Source organism: Delphinapterus leucas, chromosome 1, assembly GCF_059928025.1.
Source record: "Delphinapterus leucas isolate spDelLeu-1000000601 "Yukka" chromosome 1, BTC_Dleu_Yukka2, whole genome shotgun sequence".
NCBI classification, from domain to species: domain Eukaryota; kingdom Metazoa; phylum Chordata; class Mammalia; order Artiodactyla; family Monodontidae; genus Delphinapterus; species Delphinapterus leucas.
Window position 1 is genome coordinate 158,780,604 of NC_143129.1, and position 13,613 is coordinate 158,794,216.

Here is a 13,613-nt window from a genome sequence, read left to right on the forward strand (position 1 = left end):
ACTCTTAGTTGTAATGCTACAAACTTCCCTCTTAGAACTGCTTTTGCTGCATCTCATAGGTTTTTGGATTGTCGTGTTTTGTCATTTGTCTCTAGGTATTTTTTGATTTCCTCTTTGATCTCTTCCGTGATCTTTTGGTTCTTTAGTAACGTATTGTTTAACCTCCATGTGTTTGTGTTTTTTACGTTTTTTTCCCCTGTAATTGATTTCTAGTCTCATAGTGTTGTGGTCAGAAAAGATGCTTGATATGATTTCAATTTTCTTAAATTTACTGAGGCTTCATTTGTGACCCAAGATGTGATCTGTCCTGGAGAATGTTCCGTGTGCACTTGAGAAGAAAGTGTAATCTGCTGTTTTTGGGTGGAATGTCCTATAAATATCAATTAAATCTGTCTGGTCTATTGTGTCATTTAAAGCTTGTGTTTCCTTATTAATTTTCTGTTTGAATGATTTGTCCATTGGTGTAAGTGAGGTGTTAAAGTCCCCCACTATTATTGTGTTACTGTTGATTTCCTCTTTTTTTTTTTTTTTTTTTTTTTTTTGCTGTACGCGGGCCTCTCACTGCTGTGGCCTCTCCCGTTGCAGAGCACAGGCTCCGGACGCGCAGGCTCAGCGGCCATGGCTCACGGGCCCAGCCGCTCCGCGGCATGTGGGACCTTCCCGGACCGGGGCACGAACCCACGTCCCCTACATCGGCAGGTGGACTCTCAACCACTGCGCCACCAGGGAAGCCCTGATTTCCTCTTTTATAGCTGTTAGCAGTTGCCTTATGTATTGAGGTGCTCCTATGCTGGGAGCATATATATTTATAATTGTTATATCTTCTTCTTCGATTGATCCCTTGATCATTATGCAGTGTCCTTCCTTGTCTCTTGTAACATTCTTTATTTTAAAGTCTATTTTACGTGCTTGAGTATTGCTACTCCAGCTTTCTTTTGATTTCCATTTGCATGGAATATCTTTTTCCATCCCCTCACTTTCAGTCTGTATGTGTCCCTAGGTCTGAAGTGGGTCTCTTGTAGACAGCATAAATATAGGTCTTGTTTCTGTATCCATTCAACGAGCCTGTGTCTTTTGGTTGGAGCATTTAATCCATTCACATAAAGGTAATTATCGATATGTATGTTCCTATTACCATTTTCTTAATTGTTTTGGGTTTGTTTTTGTAGGTCCTTTTCTTCTCTTGTGTTTCCCACTTAGAGAAGTTCCTTTAGCCTTTGTTGTAGAGCTGGTTTGGTGGTGCTGAGTTCTCTTAGCTTTTGATTGTCTGTAAAGCTTTTGATTTCTCCATAGAATGTGAATGAGATCCTTGCCGGGTAAAGTAATCTTGGTTGTAGGTTCTTCCCTTTCATCACTTTAAATATGTCATGCCACTCCCTTCTGGCTTGTAGAGTTTCTGCTGAGAAATCAGCTGTTAACCTTATGGGTGTTCCCTTGCATGTTATTTGTCATTTTTCCCTTGCTGCTTTCAATAAGTTTTCTTTGACTTTAATTTTTGCCAATTTGGTTACTGTGTCTCGGAGTGTTTCTCCTTGCGTTTATCCTGTATGGGACTCTCTGCACTTCCTGGACATGGGTGGCTATTTCCCTTCCCATGTTACGGAAGTTTTCGACTATAATCTCTTCAAATATTTTCTCTGGTCCTTTCTCTCTCTTTTCTCCTTCTGGGAACCCTATGATGCGAATGTTGTTGCGTTTAATGTCCCAGAGGTCTCTTAGGCTGTCTTCATTTCTTTTCATCCTTTTTTCTTTATTCTGTTCCACAGCAGTGAATTCCACCATTCTGTCTTCTAGGTCACTTATCCATTCTTCTGCCTCAGTCATTCTGCTATTGATTCCTTCTAGTGTAGTTTTCATTTCAGTTATTGTATTGTTCATCTCTGTTTGTTTGTTCTTTAATTCTTCTAGGTCTTTTTTACACATTTCTTGCAACTTCTTGATCTTTACCTCCATTCTTTTTCCGAGGTCCTGGATCATCTTCAATAACATTATTCTGAATTCTTTTTCTGGAAGGCTGCCTATCTCCACTTCATTTAATTGTTTTTCTGTGGTTTTATCTTGTTCCTTTATCTGGTACATAGCCTTCTGCCTTTTCATCTTGTCTATCTTTCTGTGAATGTGGTTTTTGTTCCACAGGCTGCAGGACTGTACTTCTTCTTGCTTCTGCTGTCTGCCCTCTGGTGGATGAGGCTATCTAAGAGGCTTGTGCAAGTTTCCTGATGGGAGGGACTGGTGGTGGGTAGAGCTGGGTGTTGCTCTGGTGGGCAGAGCTCAGTAAAACTTTAATCCACTTGTCTGCTGATGGGTGGGGCTGGGTTCCCTCCCTGTTGGTTGTTTGGCCTGAGGTGACCCAACACTGGGCTCTTTGGTGGGGCTAATGGCAGACTCTGGGAGGGCTCACGCCAAGGAGTACCTCCCAGAACTTCTGCTGCTGGTGAGACACAGCCACCCCCCTCCTCTTCAGGAGACCCTCCAACACTAGCAGGTAGGTCTGGTTCAGTCTCCTGTGGGGTCACTGCTCCTTCCCCTGGGTCCCGATGCACACACTACTTTGTGTGTGCCCTCCAAGAGTGGAGTCTCTGTTTCCCCCAGTCCTGTCTAATTCCTGTAATCAAATCCCACTAGCTGTCAAGGTCTGATGCTCCAGGAATTCCTCCCCCCTGTTGCCAGACCCCCAGGTTGGGAAGCCTGACGTGGGGCTCAGAACCTTCACTCCAGTGGGTGGACTTCTGTGGTATAAGTGTTCTCCAGTTTGTGAGTCAACCCACCCAGCAGTTACGGGATTTGCTTTCATTGTGATTGCACCCCTCCTACCATCTCATTGTGGCTTCTCCTTTGTCTTTGGATGTGGGGTATCTTTTATGGTGAGTTCCAGTGTCTTCCTGTCAATGACTGTTCAGCAGTTAGTTGTGATTCCGGTGCTCTCACAAGAGGGAGTGAGAGCACGTCCTTCTACTACGCCATCTTGAACCAATCTCCAACCTCCGATACTTTTTAATCCCAAAATAGTTTCTTCAAGATAGATATTATTATTCCATGAGAATTTAGTCAACTGTTGATCCTTTAGAAAGCAGTCTTGGAAAATCTGAGCTTTCTTAATGTTTCACATATTTAAAAATAAAACTTTACAAAGAAAAATAAAATCCTGGAGTTGAATACAAATAGAAACAAAGAAAGCTAATTATATAAGAAATTAGGGAAAAAAAATTCAGGTAACTTTGAACGTAGTATACAGTAGGTCAGAGTCTCAGGACAAAAAGAAATCTAAAGAAATCTTGAATTTTACTTAGTAGGTTTGTTATTGGTAGAAATAATAGTGTAATTCCAAAGTGATCTTATTTTATTGTAGGATATAGCAAATAATATATTAAGTTGTTGGAAACGAGGGTTCTCCCTGTGGGCAGAGGAAGATACAAATAGAGAATGGAGGGAGAATCCTATGGTGTTGAGTTGGAGCTGGATTATCAGTATGAATACATGATATAAAAAACTTTCAAGATTTCCTAATCCTATCCACATAAAGGACCTAGAAGCAATGACACCCTAATGGCTCATCTAGTTATCTGGATTTTGATATCTAATTACACTTCCCCAGTAGAAATAGGGCTCCTTGGAGAAACAGGTGATTTCAGGTATGGGACAGGGAAACTACGAGGTGACCATGACACATCTTATTGTGCCAGAAAGTAAGAGAGCGCTCATATACTGGTAGGGACATGTCAGAAAGACCAGGAGACAGCTTAAAGGGGCACCCACTGACCAAATTTGAAAATGTTTGAGCATAAAAAAGAACAATGATGATAATGAAAATGGAAGCCCATAGGGATACTCTTTTATATATTTATAAAGAGAGAAAAAACAGCAATTGGTGGATCCAGGTGAAAAGTATGCTGATGTTTATTGTGCTGTTCCTTTTACTTTTCTGTAAGTTTCAAAAATTTCAAAACAAAAAGCAAAAAGTTAGGAGAGCAAACCAAACAAAACAATGAGATCGCAATACAATATGGAAAACGTTAGATAGTTGGATAAACCCAAAGCAGCAATGTGAGAATACAACCATGTTGAGGTACTACAGGTGGGAATGTGGGCAGGTGCAGCCATTCTGGAGCTCAAGTTAGCTACTACTTTGTCAAATTAAGTACAGGCAGGTACTATGACCCAGCAATTCTGCTCCTGGATATACATCTATATCTACGGGAAGTAATAACTCTTCACCAAAGATTTTCAGCTCTGCACCTACTAGATATATGGTAGGTTTACATTTCTCCACCCCCTTGAAAGTCAGCTATGGTCATGTGAAACTTGCTTTGACTAATAAAATGTAAATGGATATGATATGTCCTCTTCCCCTTGCAGTAGTAATCGTGAAAACATATGTCAGGATGAAGTTTCCATCAACTTGAAAGACTGAGTGACCTTGATGAGCTAAGTATTCCTGCTGATGTGGGTTGAACATGTAATATGAGTGAAAAATAAATCTAGTCGGTGTTTTTAAAAAATGAACAAACAATATCTAGCTTACAGGATGGCTGTGAGAATTCTTTAAGACAATGCAGGTAAAGTTTCCAGTACACTGACTGACATATTATGTGTTCAGTAAATATATTTTTTTCCTTGCCTTTCTTTCCCCTTTATTCTGCCCATCTGGCAGATATATCCTTACCTGGATCTGTTGGAAGAAATGTGCAATGTCTTGATCTGGCTGATTCCCAGAGGCCAGCAACCGACTTTTGTTTTCCATGAATCGCTGCAGCTTATCAGAGAGATGCTCAAACATCTCTGCCTGGGGCAGAAGCTTCTTTAGGGAGCTCTCCTTTTCTTGCTGCTGTAGCCGGAGCTGTTCGAAGCGCTGGCTCACCTCGGCCAGTTTGCCCTGCAGCACTGCGGCCGAGTTGCTGTCTGCTGTCTCCGTGAATCGGGTCACCATCTCACGTGTGGCCTCCAAGCTGCTCTTCTGCCGAGCAATGTCCTGCTTCAATTTCTGTCATCAAGAACACGTCTGTCAGCTCCTGGCTCACTTATTCCAGGATATCTGAGCCACAAACTAATAAGCTTCTAGTAACTACATGCTCACCTCAAGGAAGGTTGGAGGATTGCAATTGAAACTTCAGAATACCATCAATACCCTTAGTTCTCCACCCCATGTGACCAGTGACTTTGCCATCACCACTTTTCCTCAAGCTTACCAATGGTTTGGAAATTGGGTAGACAAACCTTTACATGGATTAGTCAACATTTCTAAGTCTTATTAGAAGATTAATGGAAATGAATTCTTTTCCTGATACTTTTTCAAAATGATATCATTATGGAACATGGCAAATATACCCTCTATGCTAACTCTTGGGGCGCAGGTCTCACCATGTTAGTGGCCAGGGCTTCCTGTATGACTCCTGATGACAGCGGTGCCACCTTCTCCTCTTCCAGGTTATTTTCAACTTCACTGATGGACTGCAACAAGCTGTCCAGGCTTTCCTGGACACTCTGAGACTGGGCAATGGCTTTCTGCAGCAGAGCAGAGCGCTCTGCCAAGCTACTGGAGAGGCTTTGGAAATGGCTGAGTATGGAATCTGGAAATTCAAGGCCATGAGAAGAGAGAGTGGGGACAATTTTTGTGTTGCACTTTAAAAAGAAAACATATTTAAATTGTACATGTTAGTTATAATAACAACAGAAATCAAGACAAACAGAAAGAAAAATAAGCCTAAATACATCACTATTTGAACCAAATTCAAGAAGCATTATATATTTAGCACCTACTAAGTGCCAGAAATTGTGCTCGATGCTGAGGACTAAAGATTATTATGATAAAGTCCCTGCCTTCTACAAACCTTAAAACTCTAAAAGAGAGCATAGGTAGTGGAAGGCACATCAACTAACCATAATAATAAAATCATAAGTGCTATATGGGTACTAGGAGTACTGTACTAGAGAAACCCGAAGGAAGAATGATTAGTTCTTATCTTTTACTTCTTCTTGGGGGTCGGGGCGGGGGTGGTGTCAGGACTTTACAAAGGAAGTAACTTCCCGGTTACATCTTGAAGCATGAGCAAGATTTCATCATGCATGGTAAGGACTCAATAAATGTTAGCAGCTAAGCAATAGGAAAAACTTCAGGGGTAAAGTAATGAGGAAATGACTTGGGAAAGGAAAGAAGTCGGGTGTGGCTAGAAGGCGAGTGCCTGGGGAAAAGAGGTTGAAGTCAGACCATGAAGGCCTCGTATGGTGTAAGAATAAAGTTCATTAGAGGGTGAGCTATTCGTGTTTATATCCATAGCCCCTAGCTAGCACCACAGATACTTGTACAACACAATGTGATATGTTACAGAACAGAGGCACATACTAGGAATTAGGGGAACACTCTGGCTATCGCTGCTTCATACCTGTAGTTTCTTGAACATGCTTGTGGTCTGGGGCTGGCTCCCCTTCAATTTCCATGAGGTCATGAGCTACCTTTTGGAGCTTTTCTACAGGTACTTGATGTTCAGCCAATTCCTCCTGCAACTGCTGCTTGTCCATGAAAAAGGACAAAAGAAAACCATCACAGTGCATAATCAAAGCTGGTTCTAGGGATTGAGAGCTACTGAGCAGCTTTATAGAATAAATTCTGTTTATCCATAGCCACAGACATCAGAATAAAGTTTTTAGGAATCATATGTCGTCCACGGCATCCCAACCACTGCCTTTAACCTATGCAAGCATTTGCTTCGCTTTGAAGCTACTCTAAGCCATGCAGCACAACAGCTTGTGTATTGGCTCACCTTTGTGGTCACAAGCTGCTGTTGCAGGACCCCAGGGTCAGAGGCAACAGTTTCTGAGAGGAGCTTCTCCACGTTGGCCTCACAAGCTTTCATCCAGGCCTGCAGGCTTTCGGCACTGCTCTGGAACTGCTGATACTGGCCTAGCAGCAAGTTCAGGTGAGCGCCCAGTCGTGTACACTGCGCCATAAGAAAAAAAAAAAAAAAGAAGGGAAAGTAGACTTAAGTGGGTCAGGCCAAAGGCAGCAGCTTCCCAGGCACAGTCCAAAGAACTCTGGCTATGTTACAGGGAGCTGACTGTAACTATAGTTAAGGTTAGTGTGGGCCCCCACAGATAGATGGTAGCAACAATTTTCTGTAAGTGGGGTCCTGACTGTTTGATCCATACTATCCACCTCCACTTTATTATATACCTGGGAAGATTTAGTTGTATGACAAGCCACCAAAGAAATATACATCAGGTTGCAGGCAAAGGTGGGGACTGAGAGGTACAAAACGTGTTCTTTTGGGGGTGAAAGATGTTGGCAAAAAGCACAAAACAGGTAAGAAGAACTGACTGGATTCTATATCTTGGGAGCTAAAGGGAGTTCTTTGATAGGGAGGAAGATAAGGATTTACCCTAGATGTTCTGTCCAGGAATAAAGACTGTGTATTTGGTTTAAGTCTCCCTGTGCTCTGTCTCTTGGGAGACCATGGCTGCTGGTCAGGACACAGGGAGGTGAGCACTTCCACCTTCACCACTGCAGTGAGACATACCCCTGGATATTGCTCAGATCAGGCATGAGCCCCTGGGCCTCTATATTTTGCAATTTTTCAGAACTCATAAACACTCATTCTACCCACGGTCAATCTACAAATCAGCTTGTTCACTGTGTCTGAGGTTCTTACTGTAAGCCCCAGAAACCACCCACAGTTGTGTGAGGGCTGCCATGACTGTTTCACCGGGGGCTGCCAGGAACCTCTCCTCTACCTTTGAATGGAGAGCACTGTATCTTTCTGTTGCATCCTTCAGCTTGTCCTTCACTAAGGTTCCAGTTGCTGATGGTTCTTTGCCTTCCTCAAGGCTGTTTTCTGTGTCCAAGACTTTCTGTCCTGAGATAGTCACAAATCTCAAGTCTCCTTTGTGGGAAATTACGTCCTCCGAGAAGCTCCCCTGTCGCTTTAGTAGGGCGGGAAGGGCCTCAGGGCTGCTGTCTCGCTTGTGCATGTTCTCCAGCTCTTTCTCAGACCGTTCCAGCCAGTTTTCAAACTCTCGATGATCCTGCAGAAACTTCTGCAGCTCATCCCGTAGTGTCTGCACCTGCTTCAGTTCTGCCTCTGACTGGGCCAGGGAAGTCACATACTGCTCCTTTAGTTCTCCGAGCTTTTCTTGCAGCACCTGCTGCTCCTCGGGTGTGAGATTGTGGCCATGCTGGTCCAGGAAGGCCTGAGCAGACTGGGTGGCCAGGATGAAATTTTGCTGCTGCGACAGCAATTCTTGGTGACGAGCCTGGCAAAAATCCCCCCAAACAAAGGACAATCAGTAGGGAAACCACAATAACTTGTTTATGTCTACAGCCAGAAGTAGGGAGAGATCTCAATAGGTCACTTTTCCAGCTGCTCAGAAATCATTAATATCTCTCACTCTCTATGCATTATGCCATCTACTAATCCCAGATGAACTGACTCATCTAGGATCGACAGTTTTCATGTATTATCTCATAATACTCGTGCCACCATCTGTAGTGTAGGCCGACCATATAATTCCCATATCAAGGATGGGATAAGTGAATACCAAAAAGGTGTTGTATGTCTTGACTAAGGTCATGCAGATGGTTAAGGGACAAACTGTGACTTGAACCTGACTCTCTTCATCACTAAACTACCCCAGATCTAAGAGAAGGTACAAATGGCCAACTAAAACTACCCACACTGATGGAAGCAGACAGTAAGCTGCATAAGTCATACATATGACGGCATAAAACTGCAAATGCTAAGCTGTGAAATGTGTCATTCACATATCCTTGAAGACTGTCCCTACTAGAGAAAATGTTGGAAAATTAATTCTTTAAATAAACAATTTGTATATTAGTGAGAAGAGACTGTATTTCTGGATAGTACAGGTAATCTGTACGTTTTATTTGTATGTGTTATGTCAAATATGTACAGACATGTAGACCTTTTTTCTGTTTCAGTGGAACGTAAGTTCTTTTAGGACAGTTGTGGTTGCTTGGTTTTGTTCCTAAAATGTTCTTCCTGAGTCTAACAGAAGTCACTGGGAGCTCAGTAAGTGTTCTTAACTATCTATACTGTTTATGCAACTCCCTAGAGAAGGACAATAGCAACCTGATAGCTTCAGCTTCCGACGTCATCTCAGGGAAGCTGGGGTGACAAATATATCCTGCTCAAAGAGACAGCAAGGGACAGTACTACAGCTGTCTGTATACTGCCCAGATGTCCCCACTCTCATCCACCCACAGGTAAGACAGTGTCCTTCCTAGATGGAGCTGCCAGCAAGCAGTATCAGGAAGCCCCTGTGACAGCAGGACCATTTCTGCTCTGTGCCAAGACTGCCATGGCTTTAGGGTACACACTACAGTGGATCTTCCAAGCACAGAAGTAGCATGCAAGAGGCAGAAATCCTATGAATACAAAATAAGGCAATGGCCCACACAGGCTGTTCAACAGAAGCATGTCAGCTAAACCAGTTTTGTACGCTATAAAGGTATCACTAACGTATGTGATCCGTGTGTCTTCCAAGTTCCCTAAATACTCTTTCAATCATGTAATACAATATACCTGCATATGTCAGTTAATGTCTTGGAGATGGTGGATCTGGCTGGTTCACTGGTTTATCTCCAATACCTGTCATGCATCAGGCCCTCAATATTTGCTGAATAAATAGATGAGTAGAGATGAGTAAGAAATAGTTTCCTAAGGGCAGCAGGGAACTATTAAAAGGGTTAAGCAGGGACACAGCAACTTAAAAAGATCACTTAATAGTGTGGGAATGGACTGGAGGGTAAAAGCCAAGAGTCAAGGAGACCAGAAGTTACTATAACACAAGTGAGAGCTGATAGCAGTCTGAACTGCAATTAATATCTCGATGGAGATAAAAACGTGTGGATGATTTTAAAAGAGCTATAAGAAGCGTGGGGTTTGATGACTGATTCAATATGGGAGAGTGAGGGAAGGAAAGGAATCTAGGGTGATGTTTAGTCCAGGCAAGTAAGTAGGAATATAGGAAGGAGAACATGTTCAGTGGGGGAGGGGTATTTTAGAAAATAGGAGGTCTAGTTCTCAGGTTGAGGTGCCTGTGGTTCCAAGTTGCAAATAGGCAGATGGATTTATACACTGGTTTGAAGTTCAAGGCAGGCATCTGGGCTGGAGACAAATATATACATGGAAACCACTAGTACAAATGGGAAGTGAGGTGTCATGGGTGGATGAGATTACCCAAGGAAAATATATTCTGAAAGACGAGAAGAGGCCTAGGCTACAACCTGGAAGCATATCAGTATTTCAAAAGCTGGCCAGAGGAAAGGGAGGAGGATTATCAGGGCAGATAGTGCTATGGAAACAAGGCAGAAACTATTTCAAGGGGAGTGGTCAAGACTGTCAAGGCTACTGAGAAATCAAAGAAGATATGAACTGAGAAGTGCTCACTGGACTTAGGGCAGGAGGTTATGGTGACTTGCCCAGGGTAGCAGAGATTCACCCAGCATTGTAAGAACAAGCTAACACGCTCACCTTCAACTTCTCACATTGCTTGTCCAGCGTCTCTGGGGCTTGGTTCACCCCCATGTGACCATCAGTGGTATCCAAGGCTCCTTTCTCCAGGTTACCTCCTGAGACCTGCTCCATCTGTCCACCCAATGATCCCACTGAAGTCAGCCAATCCAAGAGAGCATCGATCTTACTCCTGTTCTCTTCCAGTTCCTTTGCTGCTTTACTCTGAAAGCCACAGGGGGAGTCTAGTGAGAAGGCCTTAGATACTCAGCTATGAACCAAAGGTTAAGTAAAGGGGAAGACATTTAGGCTTAAAAAAAAAAAAAAAAAAAGCAGCAGCAGCTCTAAGGCTGGGTATAAACAGTCTTTGCACCCACAGAGAAAAATAAGCATCTTCTAAATCTGTTGAAAAGTAATTTAAAACAATCCCTAAATTTGATCTATATCTCACTGCTTTTAATAAAGGAGCAGGAGGGCGGCAAATCCCAGGATTCGAAAGGGCTTTGTTAAGAGATGATTTAGTCCTGGCACCTCCAAGCTTTATGGAATCCTTTCTAGGTACGCAGAAGTTATACACTGCCTTGGTAGGATAGAAAATAGCACAGTCACACTCAATTACCTTTCTGTTCTTCCTTAAGGAAAATGCAGACTACTCCCAGCGTTTTCTCTGCCAAGTAGAGCACTGAATGCTGAAACTTGTCTCTCAAATTCTATTTTCTGACTCTTCAAGTACTTTAATAAAACAGGTTATGCCAAGTGATATATTCATGTATTTCAGAATTCATCTTCAGGTAACTTACTTCTCTTTCCACATTCTCTACCTCCCTCATTAGTGTACAAGTTCACAGCCAGAAAAAGAACTTTGATTCAATAAGCCAGTGCTGAGTGGGGTGCAGCAGACCATGAGACTTTACCTTCTTTTAGGTTTATCCCAGGGCCATGACTTCCCACTGAAACTACAGTGGCAGCTTGAGGATAGCTTGTGGCCCGTTAAGACTGCCCAGGTATTTTCACTAGTACCCTTGGATCGCCAGTCCAGATTCATGTTAGAAATATGCCATTTGCTTTTTCCCCAAGGATGACGATGATGATGGTGATGATTTGGAATATGAACTTACTACCAACTATTCCTGACTTAAAGTCCTTCAGGATGTTTCTTATAAAAATAAATATTGGCTCACAGATCTGCTCCTGAATTAACCCTTTTTTGTGATTCTATGCTCTCTGTAAAGCAGTTTCCCTTCATTACCTTTTATTTGTGTAGGTACCAAAATTTTCTTTTTTGAAAAATACCAAGCATCACAGCAGTCTGGTTACCTTTTCAGTCTCCTGCTGTAAGGCTGAGGTCACCACTTCCTCCAGCTCCTTCTGGGCCAGCTTCGTCCTTTCCTGGAGAGCCTCATACTGCTCCTTAGCCTGATGAAGTTTCTCCCGGAGAGCTGTCAACTCATGCGGGCTCAGCTTAGCTTGGTTCTCTTCCAGGAACCCTTCCGTGTCTTTGACAACACTGGCAAATGAGGTGGCATGATTCTGAATGTCACCCTGTAAATCCTTAACATACGAAAACAGGATGGCAGAGGCTTCAACTTTAGAACTTCTAAGACCTCTCAACAGCATGAAGATGAATGACTAGGATGACATTATCTGCAATTGATGTATGTCCCTGAGTATAATTTGCTTAAGGTTTATGCCTAAACCAATGGAGATAATAAAATTTTAAATGCTTCTAAATTTAGAAACTTTTTAAATATTTAATTTTCTAAGAAAAATTTAAATTTAAATTTCTAAGAAGATATTTAGTGAAGACAAAAAAGGAGACCGCCCATAAACATGATTTTCTTTTTTTTTCATAAACATGATTTTTATTCTGCAATGAGTTATCCTCAAAGAGATCATTCTTCTATAAAGAAGAGTTGACAACAGGATTCTAGCGGAGTTGAGGTCTGGTTGGTCCTTTATAACTCTCTTGGTTATCACTCCTTAATCCTAATGTAGCCTATAAGGCCCAGAGTGATCTGGGTCCTACCCTCCAGACTCATCATTCACTAATCTTCCTTTTCTTCTTTGCAGTCCAATTGAACTAGCTTTCTTTCAGCTCTTGAATACATTGTGCTCGACCCCATTCCCACCTCCAGACTGATGTACAGGCCTCTGCCTGGCAATTTTCTTCTTCCTCCCACACCTTCATGCATCAACCCCTATGTACCCTCTGTTCCTCAGTTTAAGTGACACTTCTTTAAGGTAATCTTGATATCCAAGTCAAGACTGGGTCTCTCTGTTATATGTTCTCATGTAACTTTTCCTTTATAGATACAATACTGAATAAATTATATGTTCATTTTTGTGATTATTTGTGTAATGTCTGTCTTTTCCACCACACTGTAAGCTTCATGAGGGCAGGGACGTTTACCATTATGTTATTGGCACTAAGCACTGTGCCTGGCGCATAGCAAGCCTTTATAAATACTTGAAGAAATGAAAAAAGTGAGTTAACTCTTACTGACCTTCAAGTCACTTTGGTTCTTCTGCAAAGCAGAGAGATCCTGCTGGGTGGCTCTACCTTGATGGCCAGCCAATGCTCTTTCTGCCTGTCCTACCCAGTTGCAAAGATCCTCCAGTTTCTGGTGACAGGTATTTTGTTGTTTCTGCAGGGTCTAATTAAAATGCAAAGGGGCCAAGAGACAATTAATGATTCTCATTTTATAAATACAAGATAACTCCCTGAAATGCAAAACAGGAAGGTTATATCTCAAGGATGGAAAAGTTGGTGGGAGACTAGAGGAGGAAAAGGCACAGAAATCATATTCAGAAAGCTCCCCTCAATTGGATCGTCTGTTAATCTGGGGCTATGGTCGGGATTATAATCAGGGGTGATTTGGGATGAGAATGCTCCCAGGTTTTGGTCTGGAAGCTCCTTTGCCAGACTGCTGTTATTATCCTTGGAAATGGAGAACAGAGAGCCCAGATGCTTAAAATCCACAGATGATATTGGTGGTAATAATAAGTTAGTGGTTCTGATCAATTCTACTGGAACTGGATGATACACTACATGTTAAGTCATAATATGGAAAATTAGAAGGACTAGACAAGGAGTAAAAATCAAGAAACTGGATAATTTATAAGCTAATTGAGTTTCTTAGTAATTGAGCT

At 42.3% G+C, this 13,613-nt stretch overlaps 1 protein-coding gene across 17 annotated transcripts in view; it reads right to left on the bottom strand.

The window, feature by feature from the left end:
* Positions 1 to 13,613, bottom strand: part of MACF1 (microtubule actin crosslinking factor 1) — a 327,589-nt gene that overhangs the window by 103,195 nt on the left and 210,781 nt on the right. For all 17 annotated transcript variants that reach the window (XM_089895612.1, XM_089895677.1, XM_089895649.1 and 14 more), the window contains 8 exons: positions 12,968 to 13,117; positions 11,781 to 12,014; positions 10,485 to 10,688; positions 7,726 to 8,244; positions 6,759 to 6,935; positions 6,381 to 6,504; positions 5,359 to 5,567; positions 4,664 to 4,981 (listed from right to left, as the gene is read on the bottom strand). In XM_089895612.1, coding sequence (XP_089751738.1) covers positions 4,664 to 4,981; positions 5,359 to 5,567; positions 6,381 to 6,504; positions 6,759 to 6,935; positions 7,726 to 8,244; positions 10,485 to 10,688; positions 11,781 to 12,014; positions 12,968 to 13,117 — 1,935 coding nt within the window. The remainder of the gene's footprint in view (positions 1 to 4,663; positions 4,982 to 5,358; positions 5,568 to 6,380; positions 6,505 to 6,758; positions 6,936 to 7,725; positions 8,245 to 10,484; positions 10,689 to 11,780; positions 12,015 to 12,967; positions 13,118 to 13,613) is intronic.